Consider the following 20,943-nt stretch of genomic DNA (forward strand, 5'->3'; position numbering starts at 1 on the left):
CGTCTCGGGGGTGTTGCCTGTGTCTATCTCAGCTGGCGCTGAGCGAGAGGCGGGGCACACCCTGGATGAGACGCCGGTTTATCGCAGGATACTTGAAACAAAAACGGAGACCGATTAGTGCTCTATTAATGTTTTGCACTGTGCTTCGGGAGGACATTTTTCACATCGCGAAATGGTGCAGACACTCAAACCGAGCTGCTGAGAATATTTTGACCCAACCTGTAGTAAAGGAAATCTGGATCTTTGGTCTTGGAGTTCCGGACTAAGAGGACAATCTTTTGGTGTGAGGATGGAGAGCCTCAGTCACAGAGTCCATCTCTGATCTCTGCTGCTGACAGAAATCCCAACTTGGATTTTCTGATGTCCTCTCCTGACACAGGTTACTGTGTGCATTTGTCGCTCCTGAAACACTCTGCTAGGGCCCACTCAGTGCACGAGTACAACGAACACACGCCTTCCCTGTGTGGTTACCACAGACAAGTCTCCATGTCGTCTGGAACCAATAAATAAATAATGGGCCCAGTGATCACTTCCAACTGTGATACTGCATGCTAAAACCACTAAATCTGGGAGTGACTCGCTTACAATGACAACACACACACACACACACACATGACATGGTGACAGGACTTTCCGAGCGCTTTAAAATAACATTTCCAAGGGTTCCTTTAAATTGTGACAAGGTCAGAATTTTTACAAGTTTTATAATTTATAATTTTATTTTTCCCCCCCGCTGACTTCCTCTTTGGGGTTTCTTCTGAAAATTCTGGCAACTTGAAAACTTCCAGAAGAAATCTCTTCGACGTCTTGTATTAATATGCGTTTGATGGAAAACCGTGCAAGGTGATAAATCACGAGAGGATTTATGACATGCTATGTCAAGCGTGGACAGGAGCATCAGTCAGCAGAGGGAGCAGCGTAATGTAATTTGAAGAGAATGGCCAGTATGAGGTGTGAGTGAGCCGGTAGGACATTGGACCCGTGTGGCCCAACAGCAGACTCCCATAGCCTCTCCTTCCAGGCAAGCAGGGCCGTGGTGTTTGATGCAACGACGGCCACTTCATTATGAAAGCCTCCTCACGTCCCACACTGCATTCCACGTTTATAGGGAACACATGGGGAAGCCTGCAATTTTTAGACCACAAAATAAGCCCCTTTGCAGCTGGACGCACAACCGCACCGGGTCCTTTTTGCCTCGCGGGCCACACCCAAGAGGCGTAGGACCACTGACAGTGATTAAACCACCACAGTTTTCTCAGCAAAACAGGAGTTATATTAAGCTTAAATACAGGGGCTTGATAAACAAGGCCTGGGCAGGGGAAAAAAAAGAATTGAGTGAAAAACGGCCACAATGATCTTCAGACTATTTTCCCCTTCATGGTCACGGGCAGTGCAAAAGCAATGAGATACATTTCAAAACATGAAGCAGATGTTTACCTAGACAAAGAAGAAGAAAAAAACACGGCGCGGAGGAAAAAAGGCTTTGACTCCAGCAACTTTCTTCAAATGTCAAATTTGGGCTGCGCTACAATGGAGCCAATTCCTGTTCTTGCAAAATGCCGTGGGATGGTGTGATGTTTGTTTGGCTTTTCTCTATTCCTCATTGGAAATCCAGCGGCAACATCTCCGACCGCAAACGGACAAAAGTTTAGGAAACTGAAAATAGCCTGAGACAGTCGCCTTGTAAAAAGCAGCCGGCAGAAAAATACGCTTAAAGGAAATGTGAGAATAAAACTGTGGAATTATTACCAGCTTCGTGTCAAACAGACCAGATAACAAAAAAAAAGAAACAGAAAAAGACCACAACCCTGCAGAGACCCTCTGTTCCAAATGTACACGCCGGGAAGCATAAAAATACGATTGCAATTCTCTTCTCATTCATCTTCAGCTGAAGGAACATCGCTATGATTCCGCAGCGACGCTCAGCATCGCGTCCCGGGCCTCGTGGGAGTCGTTGGGCACAGCGAGCTGGCGGGCCGGCGGGCCGAGGCCGAGGCCGCGCTGGGAGGCGGCAGCAGAGGTGTTAGAAGAGGAAGCCTCGCTGTGTGCGTGAGGTTAAGCCAGAGGCCTGTAGCGGCCGCGTGGACGGACTGATAAAAGCCCTGGTGCCGTGGCTGTGGCCTCAGCGTTCGGCCACACTCGCCGACACGCCGTGTCATTTAACCCGCGCTGCCGCCTAACTCAGCAGCAACTGCTCATTTACAGGGCAGTGCGGGCTACCAGGAAGAGCGGCTAAGCCCCGTCTCTCTCTCTCTCTCTCACACACACACACACACACACACTTAGAACATGGTACTGTATAGACACATGTTGCGGTCCATGTTGATCGGTAATTAGCAGTGGGGGGGGGGGGGGGGCATTCGCACACAGAGCGGTGTGAAACTGACACATGAGGGGACAACGCACACTTCACACAGGTTTGCAGGGGAACGCAGCAGCATCACATGAGCGACCAGACGGCGGTTTGGATCCGCCGTCCGATGGCCAGACATGGTCAGTGTGTCACCGAGACGCTGAAGAAAGTAGAGAGGAAGTGCGGATACCACAGGCTTGCAAATGCCAGTGATTTGTGCACGCACACAAACAGGCGGAAGTAAACACACACACTCTGTAAGATCATCAGGTTAACGGCACCACAACAAACAGCTTCTGCTCCTCGGTTCGGTTCCGTATTCATCCGAAGACACATCAATCACGGTCCTGTTTTTTCTTTCTTAAAATGGCTCAAATAAATAGCATCAGGATCAATCGCATGTCCAAGCTGCCACGATTCACGGACAAAAATCCAACCCACATTCAGGTTGAATCTGGCTGCACCTTAAAAGGGTCGCGGAGACGACACTTTGGCCACAAAGGCTCGAGTTTCTTTTTTTTCATTCTGTTCCACAAAGACGTTTCTAAAAAAAGTTATCATAAAAGCACCGGCGAGTGAACGCAAACTGAAATAAACACGAAGGAGGAAGAAGATGTTTATTTAAAGGTGAGTTAAAATGTAATCTAAATATGCCCGTAACCTGTAAACATGACCTGAATCGGAGTGGGGGGGCAGCAGAGACGAGCAACTGGCATCAGTGTGATACTATCAAGTGGTAAGTGAGGGTGGAGGTTTTGCAGGCCCAAAACCACTGGTTCTTACAAACACAGATGTGCTTTTGAGTCAGACACACATGAAACTAGCACAGTGGCGTGCACGCGCACGATCAACCCTCAATGGCGTTCGGCAGACCGACACCTTCATGTCTCCTCTTCATCCGATTCGCTCCTGTCTTCTGCGTTTGGCTTGATGTCTTTCAAATGCTTTTCAGAGCGGTTCCATCGCTCCCCGCGAAGATCAGCGAGCAAAAAGATGGGGAAAAAGAAAATGGAATGTTCCGAGACCCTTGGACGACCACCGGAAAGGGAGATCGAGGATGGCGAGTGAGAGGGAGAGAAAAACGGAGCGAAAAACGAAACGAGGCAAGGAAACCATGGGGAAGAAAAATACAAAAACGATAGCAGAAAAAAGGATGGGAGGGGAAGGAGGGCGATAGGGTGGGAGGGAGAGGCCCGGTGACCTCACGTGACATGTGACGTGGGCTCCACCACTCACAGAGAGGAGTGTGTGTGTGTGCGTGTGCGTGTCTCTTCTGTGTGGAGGATGGCGAAGAGGATGCAGATCCACTGTGGCTTTTAGCCTCTTACTGACGCCGACGCTCCAGTCAGGCCACCGCCATCGTGGGATACAACGAGAACGCAGAGCCCGCCACCAGGCCAACCGGCTAACCTCAGACCCTCACCCCTCCTGTGTGACTGAGGACCACAAACCCAACCCAACCCAACCCACCACCCCGCCTTCCAGCACCCGGGCTCCATTTCTCGGGCCCCTTCTCTTCTCAACCCTGGTGAGTTCACCTCCACACCTGGAAAGGCGGATCCCTCTGCCACTGGCTAACGCGCGTCTCTCTGAACTGCCTCCTTCTTCTGTTTCTTCCTTTCTTTCTCCCGCCGACCCTCTCCTCTCTCCTACGTCTCCTGGTGCGGCTGCAAACACATGCTGCCGCTCTCTCTGCAAGGCTTGTGGCTTGGGATTCCTGTGGTGGAGTCGCAAAAAACCCAAGATTCTTGGTTGCGAACCGGCTCTGAGCTTCAGGAGTTCCATCCTCTCTCCTCCATTCCCGCTTGTCCTCCATTTCTGAAATCCGGTCCCTGTTTTCCCGCTCCCCAAGGTCGGCGGCGAGCGACTGCAGCGAGGGCTTCCTATCCTTCTGGCTTCACTGTCATGGCATCCAACAGCATCTTTGACTCTTTCTCCAACTACAGCAGCAGTTTCCTCAGAGGTGAGTGCTGATCCTCCCCCTTTACCCCCCCCCCCCCCCTCTCCACTTCCATCACTTCCTCTGTCCGGTTGTTTTGAATGTGCAGCTTGATCAACATGCTTTTCATTTGACATTAAATCACCAACATGATTATGTTTGGAGGTGCGGGCTGGCTGCTTCGTACAGTGTTTGGTGGACACATCCGTCTCTCTGGTGCTGAGGGGGGATCGGATTTGCACAGTAGCCCTCATCTAGTTGACTGATACGGCCCTTTAAATGCCTTCCCTCACCGCCCTTGTGTTTTCTGTAGGCTTGATGGAATAGCTCCATAATGGGATTCTCACCACAGACATTCATTATCAAGTGAAACCCGGCGCTCTCACTGCGAGAATACGAGCTCAGAGGCTCCACGAGACTGGGCCCTTTTACTGGAACATAGCAATACAATAAAAGAGCAAGAAAACATATTAGGCTCTCTTGCTTTACTTCCAGGAGGTACTTTTGGTCTGTGTGGTGAGGTGAGTGCACTATACTTGGCAACGCTAAACACTGGCCTCGCGATGGAGGAGCCATTTGTTGCCATGGCGATTCCAATCAAGCAGCATCTCATCACAAGTAAGCGAAAGCTCTCAAGTTGAGGCGAAGTTTCACATGATTTTTAGCTGGAAAGCTCCCTGAGTGCGAAGCGCAGGCTTCTGACGTCGAGGCTGGTGGGACTCGGTTCTTCCCGTTGTTCATCGCATAAACACCGAGACCAACGCCAAAGGGCAGCAGAAGAAAACAACCCCCCCCCTCCAGATTAAGGCCTTGTTGCAGTGTTAATGAGAGACACCCACAAGAGAAGTACTACCAGCTCTTAATTGTTTGCAGGATATATCTTAAAATTCAGTGGAGCCTCACACACACACACACACACACAGGCACATCTGTGTGTCATATGAGAACGATCCTCTGATATCCTCAGTGGAACCGCAGTGGCAGAGGACGGTGTTCCAGTGTTCTCGCAGTTTCTACTGACACCAAGGCATTTATAGTTTCCTCCTTCTCGATTTTACTCCTCATAACCGCCGGCGCCGGTTCTGCATCCCTTTGTCGCCTCACTGTTTACAGATCAGAGTGTCACTGACTCCAGCCTTCAAGCATGCCACCCATCAGATTGTTTAAGCCATTAAAAGAACTTACGGGTGTGCGTTTCTTTTTTTTTTTTTTTTTTTGACGTCTGATTTTGAGACAGGATGTGAGACAGCAGGTCAACACTGGGACTAGAAACAAGCGTTTAAAGCTGTAATCATCCATTGGAAATCATTAGCGACTATGCAATATCCTTTTACAATTCAGTCTGTCGGGAGACTGAAACCGAACTGGAGGGAGAGAACAAAGGAGAACGGTCATTAAACCCTGCAGTTCAATCTGAAAGCATTTCAAATCAGGACTACCTCATGTAAGCAAAATACCCTCGTGGTTAGTTTAACAACTCGCATTACTCAGGAAAAGCAATTTGGCAAGTTCACTTTTTTTTTTCTAGACTCAAATCAAACTGAAATGAAGAGAAGTGGTTTCAGGGAATCAAGGCGACTGTAAAACGCTACATTAATCCAGAACATCATATTCACTGAGCGTCTCATTTATCTTGAATATATTTGTGAATTCCTCGAAATAAAAATGCAATTCTCATCTTATCTTTTCCGAGGAAAAACAAAGGCACCGCCTTCATGACCGTTATTATCTCAACGCAACCCATGTGCTATATTGTTGCGTTGATATCGCATTTCATTTGATCTCGCAGGGCACACAAGTTAGCATGCGATGCGCGACATCTGATGCGCGTCGCGTGAGAAGCGAGAGGCCGCCTCACCTCAGAAACCTCAGGCCTACGTCGAAGTTCGGGGAGACACACATAGACACACACACACACACACACACACACACACATGAAGACATGTTAAACATGTGACACACCAAAGTCACAAAGCGAGCAGACAAAACACGGCCACTGTTATTCCCATGGTGTCCAGTTCTTCGTGGGTGAAGGCCGATGGTCTGCCTGCGTGCACTGAGGGAAGGAGAGGCGCTAATCTGATGCTGCAGCTCACTGGTAATAACCCCAATGAGGCTACACCTGCTCACCCTCACAGCAGTGAGCACCGGACTTCCACCCTGTGAATCGTGTAATGTTTCCTGAGTTTTCCGATCCTGACGTGTCGACGGTTTGCATCAGGTGGGGGCACCTGGTTTATAGCAGCTGTGACTGCGCCTGTGTGGCGGCTCATATCCTTGGCTCAGTTTCTGTCACCACATTTCCCTCTTGCTTGGAAGTGGCTGCCGAGTTTCCCTGCAGGCTGTTTTATACAGGGGTGCATTTTTTTTTATTTAAGAGTGTTACGTACGCTCTTGGGAGCCAGCTCCCTTTGTGGCAGAGAAAAGGGGCCCTGGTTTATTAGAGTGGGAATGGTTTTATATGTTTGGCTTTTTGTGTTGCATGAATGGAAGTGAGAGCTTGTGTGTGAGAAACGCCGCCATGCCTCACCACAGTTGTAGCGAGGCTATTTTGGAGGATTCTGGGAGGTGGAATCCGGTTTGTTCTCCAAGCTTCGGGGAGGGAGAAGCTCGAGGAGCGCGTACGACATTGTGAGAAAAAGACGCTTTAAATGCATCAAAATTCTCATTCGCAGCAGATCAATCTCAAGACCGAACCGCTGACAAATAAAATGGACGGTATACAGTAGCTAAAGCTATAAATCTGAGTAAACACATGGCTGACCTTGGTTTGAGTTTATTAATGGAAATGTCATTGGGTGAAGTCTTTTTTTTTCTCCTCTCTTAAATTAATATGCGTGATTGGAGCCGGTTCAAAGTCCCGCTGAGTGTGAGGCCTCTGAGCGACGCCAAAACACGGAGACTGGGCTGAGCAAGCTGAAATCTGCAACCAGATATTACGAGTTCCAATATTCTGAAGCGAAAGCAAATAATCGAAAACTCATGACGGCCGCAGAGCAGCGAAATCCTGTCTTCAATTTAGCCCGAATATAATCTGTATTTATGAAACTCTGAAGGCATATTGCAAGGAAGGCTCTGGACTTGATTAGGGCTGGGAACCTTTTTTTTTGGAGGTACTTATTGACTTTTTGGTCCGTCTCGCCATTTACACCGTCTGTCAACACGACTGTATGAAGAACACTTTCAGGGTAAGCCAGCGAGATGGCTTCCAGGTAGAGCTTGCCGAGGAGCGTGCTGATTATGCGGTCGACTAATCCCAAACCTTCCTCCGCTTTTGTGCCCCCCCCCCGCGTTCAGTGTTGCATTGGTCAAGGTTAAAGTCGCGCTAAGTGTTGTAGTAAATAGAATTTCCTGGTGGTCGGCATGCGACCACAGGGGCCAGATTCTTTTCAGGCAATCTGATAATCTGAATTTATGCTGTCATTTTTTTTTCTGATTGGGCCGGGGGGTGGATGGGGGGGGGGGGGTAATCCCATTCGAAAGTAAAAGTAGAAGCAGCAACCAGTGAGGAGAGACCAGCAAGCAGGAAGGATCCTACAGTGAAGGGATGCTAAACGCATTCACTGAGGTCACCGTCGGATGGAACAGAAAGGGAGCGATTACGTACCATAGTCTTACATGATAATTGAAGAGCGGCGGTTGAAAATAACGGGCACAAATGTCCTGATTTGATGCATGAAAGGAATCAATGATGTCTCGACTGGTTCCTTTCAACGTGGAAGCAAAGGAACTGAAACTGGAACAAACGTCTTGCAGACGGAAAAATATGCAGACTTTGAAAACTTTTGTGAAAATGGATAACGAGGTGGAAATGATCCCAAAGTAAAATTCTTTCTCTGATTTCTTCAGAAAGCAGCGTCCATTCCGGAGGAGACTCTCTCTCCTCCTATATGACTCATTTCTTTTATTGTTAATTTGCTTCACTTACGAGCTGATAATATTTCATATAAACCCTTAAGTTAAAAATGAGCACGTCCACATCGCTCTTATTACAGTTCATGATCTCATCCGTCCTGCACGGTGGACGTCTAAGTGAAGGAAAAGCCTTCCACTCAATTTTCTATTTCTTAATTTTGTCCTAAGCCTACGCCCCAAACCGCAGGGCAGCCCCACGGCTTATTACATGCTATGGTTGAGACTGTAGAAAAAAAAACACACTCAAGTATTACCGTTAGCTAATTTATGCATCAATGACCTAAACAGTCTATATATGGGATTTGCTTCCAATAAGATCAATAATAAGAATAAAACCTGAAAAACCTGAATAAAGAATTAGATTTTGTTTGCTTCCTGTGTTTTCGGATGCAGACAGAAACCTGAGTTTGGCTGAGATGAAACGGACCTTTTGTTTGGACCCCTCCCTGTATCACCGAACAGCAACAACATCCTGTCTGTAGCAGGAAGCCAAAGCCAAAGCCCCGCCTGTGACTCAGCACAACGTCGATTGCTGTGCACTTTTGTTTTTGACATTACAGTTGCATTCTAAGCCACAAATGACTTTAATGGCCAGGCATGGGTCTGGCTGGCAGCACATAAAATGACTCAAAGTTATGGGGATGCCACATGTTCAAAAACATATCAGCAGAAAGCAAGGTTTTTTTCTTCTTCTTCTTCTTCTTCTTTTTCTTCTTCTTCTCATGAGATGGAACACAGGAGGAGCAGAGGGCTTTATTTTTATCATGTGTGAAAGTTTAGCAAAGATCTAAAGCCCAGGGAAACGCTTTCTGTCACCATCAAAGGATCAAAAGGAATGTTTTTCACAGACAAAATAAAATCTTCATCTCAGATTGAATCTTCACATCATTGTGTGCAACTTTACTCATGCTCAAAGCATCCTTATAGTCGATCCCTCTTCCCATAAGCAATAAAGAATTTTTTTTTAATTACGGTGGAGGAAAAATGCAGCTAATGATAGGATGTGAGATGCTGCAGGCGATGCAATGTTTTCAGATTCTCTATTTTCCCAGATTTTCTTCTTGACTTGTTTACATACAGTTAATTACCATTGCTACAATAAAACATGTTTTCGGGTTGCTTCTTTCCTAAAACATAATTTTAACCACAGGGAATGGATTTTTTTTTTTTATGGGATTTTCGTTTTCTCTTAGCCTATTCTTCGGGGGGGTATAAATAATGGACTGTGCTCACATGCGTCAGTAATGGGCCACCTAATTGTGCTTTTGGACAAGAGGGAGGGAGGCGGCAAATCTGAGCATTTAGTGTGGCCAATTATTTCAGCTGAAAGAGGAGGAAATAAGCTCTCTTGTTCAGAGCTGGATGAGAGTATAGCATCAATTATTATGTGTTTTTCTAATATGAAATTATGACAATGTTGACAAGAATCACTGCGTCAAACATAACCCTTTATATAAGCAGAAAGAACGTTGACATTTTTATTTTTGTCTCAAATTTAAAGTTCACGGCAAATTAAAACAACAGCAAAAAAAAATTCGATTTTAGCAGCAAATTATTTATTTGCTACTAAAAAAAAAAATCACTTTTGCACGGAGATCAATTTTAGTGAGCTTTGCACTTTCTCTGCAGCTCCTCACTTCTGTGTAGATGTAGACAATATCAAAGCAGGGAATCCCCCCCCTCAGCTGTGCAGCAGAAGTGGCCCCTCCACCTCTTCTCCATAGACTGTGAGGTCACGTCTGTCGCTCGCACTGTTCTCATGGTCCGAGACGCCGCTGTCACGAGAGCGAAAGGCACAAGGAACTGAACTCCATACGCACACAAAGCTGATGCATCGCACCCACACAGACAGTCACACACACACACACACACCACCTGAATGTTCACTCGTGCTGAGTCAGTCAGACGTCAACGTGATGACCTGGAGTATTTTCCCACACTAAATGCTGTGTAACCTCAGTGTAATAAGCTGGTCAGGACAAACACACGGTCTCCCAGTTCCTTAGTCCAGTGTAGCGTCACCCAGACAATGACAACACAGCAGAGGACTAAAAAAAAAAAAAGATCAGCGACTACTTCTTGACTTTTATAATTCCGTCTCATGTTTGAAAAACATGGAAGTGACTACTGAGTGCGTGCAGTCGCTCTCGTACTGACAGCGTGAGACATTCACAGACGCAAAATGTAGGTAAGGGTTTCTCACTTCAATGAAAGGTGGCACAGTGGTAAGCACCGTTGCCTCACGGCAAGAAGGTTGCAGGTTCAAATCCAACTTGCTGCTTTTCTGTGTGGACTTTGCATGTTCTCCCCGTGGGTTCTCTCCGGGTTCTCCGGCTTCCTCCCGGCACCTAAATGCATGCAGCTTAAGTCCAGGTCATTATTGAAAAAGAGGATTAATTCTCAATTGACTTAACCGGTTAAATGGATTTCTGCTGTTGAAAATTATCCATTGCATAATAATAATAGTAGTAAAAATTTTAAATGAGGCTGACCAAAGGTAAACTTAGGTAAAGGTTTGCACATTCTACCGTGTTAAAATAAGAATAGTAACACTGAGAGTAAATTGAGCCTCTTAGCGCTACACATTGCATTATGACAGCAAGCTGTGCTAACGCTGCCAACCTGCCAGGAAGGCCAGGCCTGACAGACTTGAGCGCACGCGTTCCCCTTTAATCAGCGTGATGACATCAGAGGCAGACAGCAGAGGCCGGTCATTCAGTCAGTGCTGAGTTTGATTAACCTAATCACCCGGCTGCCAGGCGTTCCAGGCTGCCGATTGGCTCCACAGAATGTCCCTTGTCATCGTCGTGTCATCGGCTTTGCCATTAGCCGCGGCCGCCTTGACGTGGAGCAGCAATGGTCTGCAATCAGGGGATTAAGCGTGCAGTTACAGCAAAGCCTCAGTGGACGGACGCCTGAGCTTCTGAGTCCAACGGGGAAAGTCCTGCTGCTGAGCGAGCCCACTGGGCTCAGGGTGCTACCTGCCGGGGAAGATGAGACTCACTTCCCTGCTGGTTGGGTTCCCAGGCTCCAATTAAAGCCAAAGTCTCGGACTGAAGCAATATTTTAATGGAAGGACTCCATTTGGAAAAGGCCTCCGATTAAGTTGACTCAATCTAGTGCTGGGAATCGAACCCGCAGACGGTGGCGCTGTGCAGTCGCTGCACAAAGGCTCAGTGGCATTTGGAGACGATTTATTTCCTTTTGACTGAATTCGAAAATCAACGAGAATGTTGGTAACACGTGATTTATGAGGTCTGACAATATTATGTGTGTAAGTGCTTTCATAAGATCCTCGGCTCCCAGGCCGGCAGTCGCCACACCCTCGTTTCCTCACAATGAAAAAGCTCCAAGGGCCAGACGAGTACTTTCCAAGATCAGTCTGATGTCTGCAGAGAAAAATGGCAGCGACAGTCCGGGAAACCAGCAGTGGTTCCCGCTCGAATCCGGCTGGATCCAGTGGCGAGTCAAATGGGGCCTGCGAGGCTGAACTCTCTGTCAAAGAGGGAAATTAATGCAAATTCAATATCGGCTGGCTCTTTGAAGTCAATTTGCACTTGAACGAGTGTGACAGAACCTGGAATGACCTTTTTTCTGAACGAGTCTCTCTGGGATGAGAGCAGCTTGCAGACGCTGGTGAATATGGTCGAAACGTTGGTCTGCATTTGTTCAGGCGAGGCGGCCCCCTGCACGCGTGTGCAGCGTTGTCATACATGTGAGAATTCACGCCCCTTAAACATGCGAACATGCAGCTGAGGCGCAGCAGCTTTGGCCCCGCGCCTGGCGAGCAGAGGCTCCTCTGACTCATTCATGTTTTGCAGGTTAGCATTCGTGCCATTTGTGCCATGCGTTTGCATTCCTCGCCGTGCTCCTCCATCGCCCGTCGTAAGAGCCATTCAGTCGGAAAAAAAAAAACATGTGGCTTTTGTTGCAGAGAGGAATGAACAACAGCATTCCTGGCTCGCCCACATCAAAGTCCTCCCCGCTGTGGGGTTGCAGTTTTCCTGCTCCGCCCCTCCCGGACACGACTGCCACTAATTAAGCAGAAGATCTAAAACTGACACTTTATCTTCATTGCTTGTCTTCGCTTCTTCACTCCAGCCCTTCACAGCGTCTAAACGTGCACGGCTTTCCTTTTGAGAGAGAGAGAGGGGGGGGGGGGCAGCCACACAACAAGCACAAAGAAGCATTGTTGGCTGGTGAAGATGTGGTTTGCAGGCTCTGCTATAATGGCCTGGCGGTTGCTGGAAGCCATGCACACTTCCTAATATTCAACTCACATGCGATTTCATTTTAGGAAAAGACTGAGCTATTGAGGCTTTGCCTTTGTGTGAGGGTGGGGGGGGGGGTGGGATGGGGGGGGACGCCTCACAATTTATTTTCTGAACCAACGGGCTCAGGATCCCTTCCCATGTTTGTGAGATCTCCAGCGGCGGGAGAGCAGACGCAGGCCTGCGTTGCCAGTCATGTGTGCTCGTGCTCGTCAGACTGAACGGCTTCCAGGGGCCGTCTCCTCTCCTCGTCAGCAGGAGCTGTTTAATCTGACATGCAGGGAGACTCCATTAGGAAGGCTCAGCTGCTGGGAGGTTGGGATGGCTTCAGCAGGCGCAGAGGCGAAGGTTTGCACACACAGTCTGGTTGTAATCTCGGTTGTCGCTGCATCTATAAATGTCTCGCCGCCTTATTTTGTTCATACACTGCGTGCGTATGTTACACTTTGGCCGGCGCAGAGCAAGGGAGGCCAACTGGGCTGACATATGTTGGGCCCTATTTACAGTGTAAGAGAGAGAGAGAGATTATTTTCAGAGGTGCAGAGAAGAGTAAGGATGCGGCCTTTTGGTGGCGATGACCTCGCTAACCTGCGCTGCAATCCAACGGCGGTGTCGGTGGCGAACTGGTTTGATAAGTATGCATTGATGGTTGAGCCGCTGCTGCCACACTCCCTGCATTTAATGTGGCTTTAACTTCCACTAATCAGAAGGAACGCTGGCAAGATGACTCAATTCTCCACGTCACGCTCGCAAACAAACAAACAAAAAAAGGAAACTAGCCAGGCTCAAATATTTATTTGCTTAAGTACAGCTTTCAGGTATCTGAGTTATTTATTTTACTGACGTTACTTTATAGGTTCGTCTTATTTTTGCATCGTCGTGTGCTTTCCTACATCGAGGCTGATTGCCACCGAAATGGATAAAACGATAACACATGGAAGAAGACGATCCCTTGGTGCATATACAGATGAAACGAGACCCGAAGACATGAAACACGGAAGAAGACCAAACAGACAAGAAACATATGCTAGAAACTCGACCACAAGGAAAAGGCGTGATGTCAGTGCCCCCCCCCCCCCCTCCGCTTTGTTTTTCTCTACTTCTTCTGCACGGTGGTCATTCATGCCGAAAATGCTCTCTGCCTGTGAATCGGAATAGAAGCTGGAATAAAGTTTGGAATCCCGAAAATCAATATTATGATAATATGGCGTCGGGCATATGGGGCTAAACGAAATGTTGCCAACAACACCACTTTAGGCCTTTCAACCTAAAGATCTATTTTGTGTTCCGTCAGGTTCCCAGCTCGTTTTAGCGGGTTTCCCCACCCACATGTCCGCTCACAGTGAAAACCAGCACGGCGGTTAATAATTCAAAATATTTATTTAAGACAAGGCAGTGACAGTCTATGGCCAACCTGCCTTTGACGGGGAAAACACAAGGACAGGAACGAGGGAGGGGAAGCACCTATATACGCCCCCCCCCCAATCAGTGGCAAATGGGCCACAGGTGCTCCCTCCCACACCTGCCTGCCTAATTACATCCCATCCGGTTACAATAACATGACATGAGGTTTGCTTTGATGGCAAAACTCTCCTTCAAACTTTGAGACTAAAGTCAGAGCCTGCATTTGAGGAGGTCGAATCAATACGTTTGCCTTTTGCCAGACTCTTTTTCTATACAACCTGTCTGTAATTCTGCTTTGTGTGTGCTTTTGCGAAGTAATATTAAGGTATTAGCATCCTAAATTTCACCACTGGTTAGCGGGGCTGCCTGTTAAATAGGAGCAGTGAGAGTGAAGTGATTCAGCTCCTGTGTGAGAGTTGTCTCCTGAGCTGTGTGTGGCAGCTGAGCTCTGGCAGGGCTCTGGCGCCGAGGCTGCATGGCAGTTAAACTGTCAATGGCAGGAACTGTAAATCTCCCTGCAGAAGGTGAATGCAGCGTGACAGCACCGTCGCTGTGTGTGTGTGTGTGTGTGTGTGTGTGTGTGTGTGTGTTTGTGTGCACCCCAGTGAAAAGCTCGCTGCAGCTCTACCTCTGCTTGTCTGCGCCAGCTTTGTCGTTTCCCCATCCTGAGAAGCAGTCTCCAAACTTTTATCCGGACACTTTGGGTAAAGTCAGAGTGAGTCAGGATAGTCTGGTGTGTGTGTGTGTGTGTGTAGGAGGTGGGGGGCGGGGGGGTGCTGTCACTTTGGTAACGCAACTGCACATATTGCAGTGATTACCGCAGCGGAAAAATGTTTTTCTGCAACATGCAATTACTACAGATTACAGATTGCCGTCCTCGCATCAGAAGCTCTCGCTATAAAGGAGTGTGTGTGTGTGTGTGCGTGCGCGTACGTGCGTGCGTGTGGCATCGTTGCACACAAATTGACAGACACAGAGACAAAGAAAGATGAGAAATGATTACAGCTCACGACTGAAAGAAAAAGAAAAATGAGAGAGCTGACGTATTTATGGGACTCATTTAGTTTTAAGAGTGACGCTGACTTCCAGAATCAAGATCCTGGAACGGAATCTGTCCTTCGGTGAAATGACGGAAAATAGAGCAGGGTACATTTCATAGGCCTTTGTCCATCATCATCGTCATCATCATCATCATCATCAACGGCGAACACACGCTGATATCCTCATGCAGTTTGCTACCCCAGACTGCGTGAGTCATATCAACCGCGGACGCTGCTTTCTGCTCGGAGTTACAAATCATCACCGTGAATATCAAAAAGCTTCCTTCGGGGGTCGCACTAAACAATATGGGCCCAAAGTGGTGGCCCGCAAGCAAGGCAGGGCCCTATTTACAAACCCACCAGATCAAAACTCACCCCCAGAGCGCTCCCATAATAGCACTGGGGGCCTTTTGGTGAGTCTGCCGTCCAATGATACTTTTAGTGGGTTTCCAAAGAGTAAACAGGCCTGCGGAGCCACATCACAGGCTGCTACTGTCATCATTGGGTGAGTGTACACGACGGATGATGTGAGGGCGGAGCGACCGTGACACTGGGGTCTATGGCGAGTCCCCCCCCGACCCATGCCTCGGGTGTGGCGTGCGCGCCATTGAACTGCCACTGAAAGGACATGGAGGGGGCTTGACCACGTGTTCGACCCCTGAGCGCCGATCACAGCTTTCCTTTGTAGCCTGCTGCTCCACGGTCTCACCCGTTAGAGGATAACAGCAATAGGGGGTGTATTTTCATCTGTTGGACAAAGATTGTTCTGTTTGTTCAAAAAACCTGATAGAATCACTTACACTAAATGAGATAATTTGACCTCTATGAGCAGGGGTCCCCAAACCTTTTCCTGTGAGGGCCACATCACTTTTCCCTTCTCTGATGGAGGGCCGGGTCAGTTTGTAGGAAAAGTGTGACGATGGCAGGGGTGCCTAAACATTTAGGGGCCGAATGTGGAGGCAGGCTGTAGTTTAGGCTTCATCTCACCATCACAACTACACACAGTGACATGAATCGAGTGTCACACACGCAATGCCTCTCACACCCAAACTCAGTCTCTCTCCAGCACTATCACGAAGTGCAGAGGCGAAGAACGACTGGATCAATCAGCTGATCCAATACAGCTGCAGAGGAGCAAACAACAAACCTCAAATTCTTGTAAAAAACCTGAATGCTGCACGCCTTGGTTTCAAACCCAGGATCTTCTGGCAGGGAGCCAAGTGCACTACCCACTACACCACCTAGACGTTACCCCATCGAACATTAGGATAAATAGACAGTAGCATTGTTGACTTTAGACCAGAGGCACTGGTTTTGAATCCAGTACGACGTCACCTGGTCGGAGACACGCCCACTCCACATAACACAAAAGGAAAAAGCACAACATAACAACACAACAACATAACAACACAGAACAACACAACAACACGCTGTGGTCTGAGAATACCTCAAGTCTCCTCACCTATACGGTGGTGTAGTCGGTAGGGTTACCGGTCTGCTGCCAGAGGAACTGGGTTCGCGTCCAGCTGCGGGAGTGGGGGTGGAGCAGGGGTGGCAGGGTAGGCCTAGGGCCTTGCCTGGGCGGAGTGAGCTGGACCTCTGGTCCACTCCACTCCGCCCAGGTGTGCCCTGGACCTACATCGGAACATTAACCAGTGGAAGGATGGGGCACGGGCCAGGAAGGAACTCATTCAATTTCACTGCAGATCCAGATTTTCTTTCTCCTTCCAAGACATTACTAAACGGCAAAAATTACTGAACTGATTTCCACAAAATGATGTGTGGAAAGCTACATGATGATCTTTTGTCGCATGCATGAGGTTCTAAGTATCACATGCAGAACCTCAACCAGTAAAAAAAAACAGTAAAAATTATTAATGACTCCTCTGTCACACTGTAAAAAATGACGATAACAATATGTCTTCTCTTTAACTCCAAGCGTTCTGATAAGAAATGGAATTTGAAGTCAGATGTTTTTAGTTAGACTTTTGTCTGACATCTTTTTCTTCAGTCAGCTCTGGGTTTTTTTTAAAGTTAAATCAGTTTAACATTAAAATCAGGTTCAAGTAGAAATTGTTTTAATGGATTTTGACCCTAGACTTTTTCTTTATGCATACCAGGTTCCAATCATGACTATAGAGTAACCAGATACACACTGAATATCCACAAACAAGCTGTTTTCCAAATCCATTTTAATGATTCAAAGTAGAAGCGCGTTTCTCCTTCTGATCAGAAATGCGGTTGCTTCCTTTCCCGTGCATCTCTGACGGAGAGGATCTTTGTCTGCTCCACAGTTAACCATCAGCAGGGACTGTGTTCATCTTCTGGTGACCGTCACATCTCAACTCACCACGTCTGCTCGGTAATTAGCTGCCGGTTTTTTGGAAGCGTCCCGACCGTATAGTCTTCATCGTATTGATGGTCACATAAACGCCTCCAGGGAGCTTGAGTTGAGACTGGCCAACCTCGTGTGTCATTGGATGCACGAAGCGCTACGAGGGGAACATTATGAAGGAAAACTATAGAAATGAAAGAAAAAGAAACAAGTTTTTTTAAAGGTTAGGAAGAGTTTGAATACACAAGCACATTCTATAATCCTGAAAACTAACACAGACGACCCTGGCGAGGAAAAAAAATAATATACAAATTTATATGATCAAAATTGTCCAATGTGTTTCTGATTTTCTTGTCTGAACATCAAAATGGACAAAAATGGCCGCCATTTGTGATGTGCTGACACATTATGTAATCAAAAATTTGAGAAAGGCTCAGCCATCAGAGCAGCGAGAGCTCAAAGCCAAACAGTCTGTACCCACTTCACTGTTGTTTAAAAGTTTCTCCGTATATACTTGTGTATATAAACACTCCGACGCTAGAATATGATTTGGCTTTGAGGGCACTGGCACAAATGGCTTTGGCGACTTACATCGCTCTTGGAAATCCAAATCACAGACACTCTTGTCATATCAAGCAGGGAAAAGTCAGATTCATATCAGCGAGCTACCCCCCCCCAAAAAATATATATATAAAAAGGAGGGAAGAGTAAACAAGGCCTGCCTTCCACAGTGACCACAGAATTCATCATTCATACAAAAAAACACTCCGAGTCCCAGAGTAGAGCTAATTTAATCCAAAGAGGAATAAAAGTCCATTTCATAGAAGTCGTCCATTCAGAACACTCATATTTCCACTCAGCAGAAAGCCCCCGGCTGAAATCCGAGCAGACACTTTTCGGAAGGAATGCATTCGGTGGGTTGAGGGCCAAAGCTTGCCCTGTAATTTGTGAATGTACAGAAATGTGTGACCGCCACAGCTCCTCTAAAGATAGAAATCTTTGTCTTATGTCATCGCCCAACCACAAACTATTTCTAATTGCCCCCATAGACCCCTTTACCAAATGAATAGCTACCCATCCAATGGCTTATGTGTGCATGTCTGAAAATAGCATGAGAGTTTACACTGGCTGATAGATTATATTCAGGGGGGGGGGGGGGACGACGACGACTCTGAAGGGATCTCTACATATCTGAGTGACTCAAAGTGACTTTTAAGCTGCGTGGGTGGCATTTAGATTCAGGTGTATATGCTTACAGGCCCCAAAGCCTTCCACTGGTTTCTCTGCTAATGGGGGGGGGGGGGGGGGGGGGTCACACTCATATTAGTCTTTACAATCTGACTCATTACATATAAAAACCCATTCAGTGAGTTCCTTTGGTTTCATGCTCGCAGGAGAAAAGAGCTGCTTTAGGGACTGAGAGAGGAGCTTCAGCGTTAAACTTTAGCCTCGGGTCCCATTTACAACCGTTTGACTGCGGTGCCTCTTAATGGTGTCTTTCAAGCCAAACGAATCATTTATTTTTTTTAGAAACCACAGAAAACCCCTTTCTGTGATGAGATTTCCTTTGGATCCAGATCATACACAGATGAAGGTGAGATCTCAGACAAGGGCGAGCGTCAGAAAACAATGATGTGATTAATGTCTGAAGGATTCATTCTCCTTTTATCCTTCAATGATATAAGAGCCAAGGCCTATTTGAGGGAGGCCCGGGGTTTCACATGTCCTCCTTGCAGCCCTGTCTTGATTTCAGGCACAGCCCACACCTGGATCATTAAAAATCGTTCAGGGCCTCGACTCGCTCTGGCTCTCAATGGCGGTGCGGCTGAAACTGTAGAAACTGCATGGGGAGATGTGGAGGTCTAAATGTGACAGGCGCCCGGAGCGTGCATGAGGACTGAGCGGGGTGCCGTGTTGAACAGAGGCTGGGGGGGGGGGGGGGGTGACCAAAATATCACCAGCATTGTCACTGTCCCATGAAGCCACACTCGAAATAGAGGCCGCATCAGGTGATCTGATCAGAGGTGATTTTTTGAGGGGAGGATTGTGGGTATTTAGCTGCTGCTGCACTTCCAATTTAAAAATCGAGGAAGTTGGGAATTGAAGTGGATTTACTATGACTGGAATATTATTCTCTCAGTGATGATTTGAACTTTAAAGCAGCGTGGCTTTTTTATTTCATTTGTTGGTAACCCTGTTGACTCGCCGCAGCACACCGAACCTGTAGCAGCGCATTAAGCAACCACAAAGAGGGAAATATCAGATTAGTGGGTTGAAACACGTGAACTAAATTAAGATATTACAAAAGACAATACTTTATGTGAGATTTTTAATCGATTTATTTCAAATAGAAACACTTTAGTGCGTCCAGATAATGTCATATATAATTTAGGTAAACTATAAAGGCACGTTTCTAATTTTAATGTCTGATGCTGTGACGTTCTAATTACACACATTTTTAAATGTCATTAATTGATTTTGAATCCCTCTGCAGCTCTCTGTGACTGTCTCAGATTTAATTTGATGATCGGAATTAATGGAAGATCTCACTCTCTTAACTCCTCCCGTCACATCAATGTATTTGATTTATTCTCGCGCAATTAAAAAAAATAGACACACACGACAGGAAAATGATTGCATTGTAAAATGCGCACGGAATAAAATCTATAGACGTCTTCTTCAATGCCCCTCTTTCTGTCAATTTCTGTTCGCATAAATAATCTTTAATGTAATAAACTTTGTTGACACATTTTTTTGTATTGAACCAAAGCTGACATGATATTAAAGTGCTTATTTATTTAGGACCTATTTAATTCGCAAAAAAATGTTACAAACCTTTTTAGATCCAAATAAATAATATGGTCCTCTTAGACAGTCAAGTTATTGAAAGCATTTTATTTTGTTTTGAGAATTGCTCATGGATTTAAGCAAAAAGACAACAAAATGCGCGGTTATTTCAATAAATACTATATTTAGAGTCTTGCGCATTACTCCATCCCGGAGAATGACTTCGTAACGAGCGTCGCAAACGAACGGAACGTTCGCATTTCTAAAATAAAGTTTGACTTCTAAACAGCGGGGGGATAATTTAATTAAAGACAAACATAAATATATGTGGAGGGGGGGGAAAGTGGGCCTTCCCTTAAAACCGAAGCATCTCACGAAAAGCAATTAGTTGAATGTAATGGTGAATAATATCAGATTATTCTATCTCAGAGCGCAGATTATTATTTTTTATTCATTTTCTGTGCCGATGTTAAATGTCTTCCTCCGACTGGTTGAGCCTGACAGCGATTGAAAAGGCAAATGCGCCAACTAGTGTCAGTAAGCAGCATGGCGGAGGCTTTCACAGGGTGTGGAACCCTCAATACTTCAGCTTTCGGGTGAATTCCTCCCCAGGCGATCCAACCGATACTCTCGTGCCGTTTGATGTGGAGAAAAGAAAAAAAAAACGCTTGAGTCTATTTGCTTTAATTATCTGGTTAATTCTATGAAGTCTATTAAAATGATATAGATCTGCCTGAGCTCATATTTTAGCTTTATGGAACAAGTCATTTACCTGCATGAGAGAGGTGAAAGCCTGCAGACAGGATCTCAAGGTGAATGAGCGGCGGTAGAGCCCACCCGGCCTGCGCGCCGTCAATCCTTCAGAACAAAACGCAACAGAGGTAAAGGTGAACATGTTT

The 20,943-nt window shown here is 46.7% G+C and overlaps 1 protein-coding gene across 1 annotated transcript in view; it reads left to right on the top strand.

The window, feature by feature from the left end:
* Positions 1-4,258: 4,258 nt before the first annotated feature.
* The window catches only part of runx3 (RUNX family transcription factor 3), a 41,172-nt gene continuing 24,487 nt past the window's right edge, over positions 4,259-20,943 (top strand). Inside the window, 1 exon segment of the mRNA XM_068751550.1 lies at positions 4,259-4,316. Within this exon segment, the coding sequence (XP_068607651.1) occupies positions 4,259-4,316 (58 nt within the window).

This window comes from Brachionichthys hirsutus, chromosome 18 (genome assembly GCF_040956055.1).
Source record: "Brachionichthys hirsutus isolate HB-005 chromosome 18, CSIRO-AGI_Bhir_v1, whole genome shotgun sequence".
Lineage (NCBI taxonomy): Eukaryota > Metazoa > Chordata > Actinopteri > Lophiiformes > Brachionichthyidae > Brachionichthys > Brachionichthys hirsutus.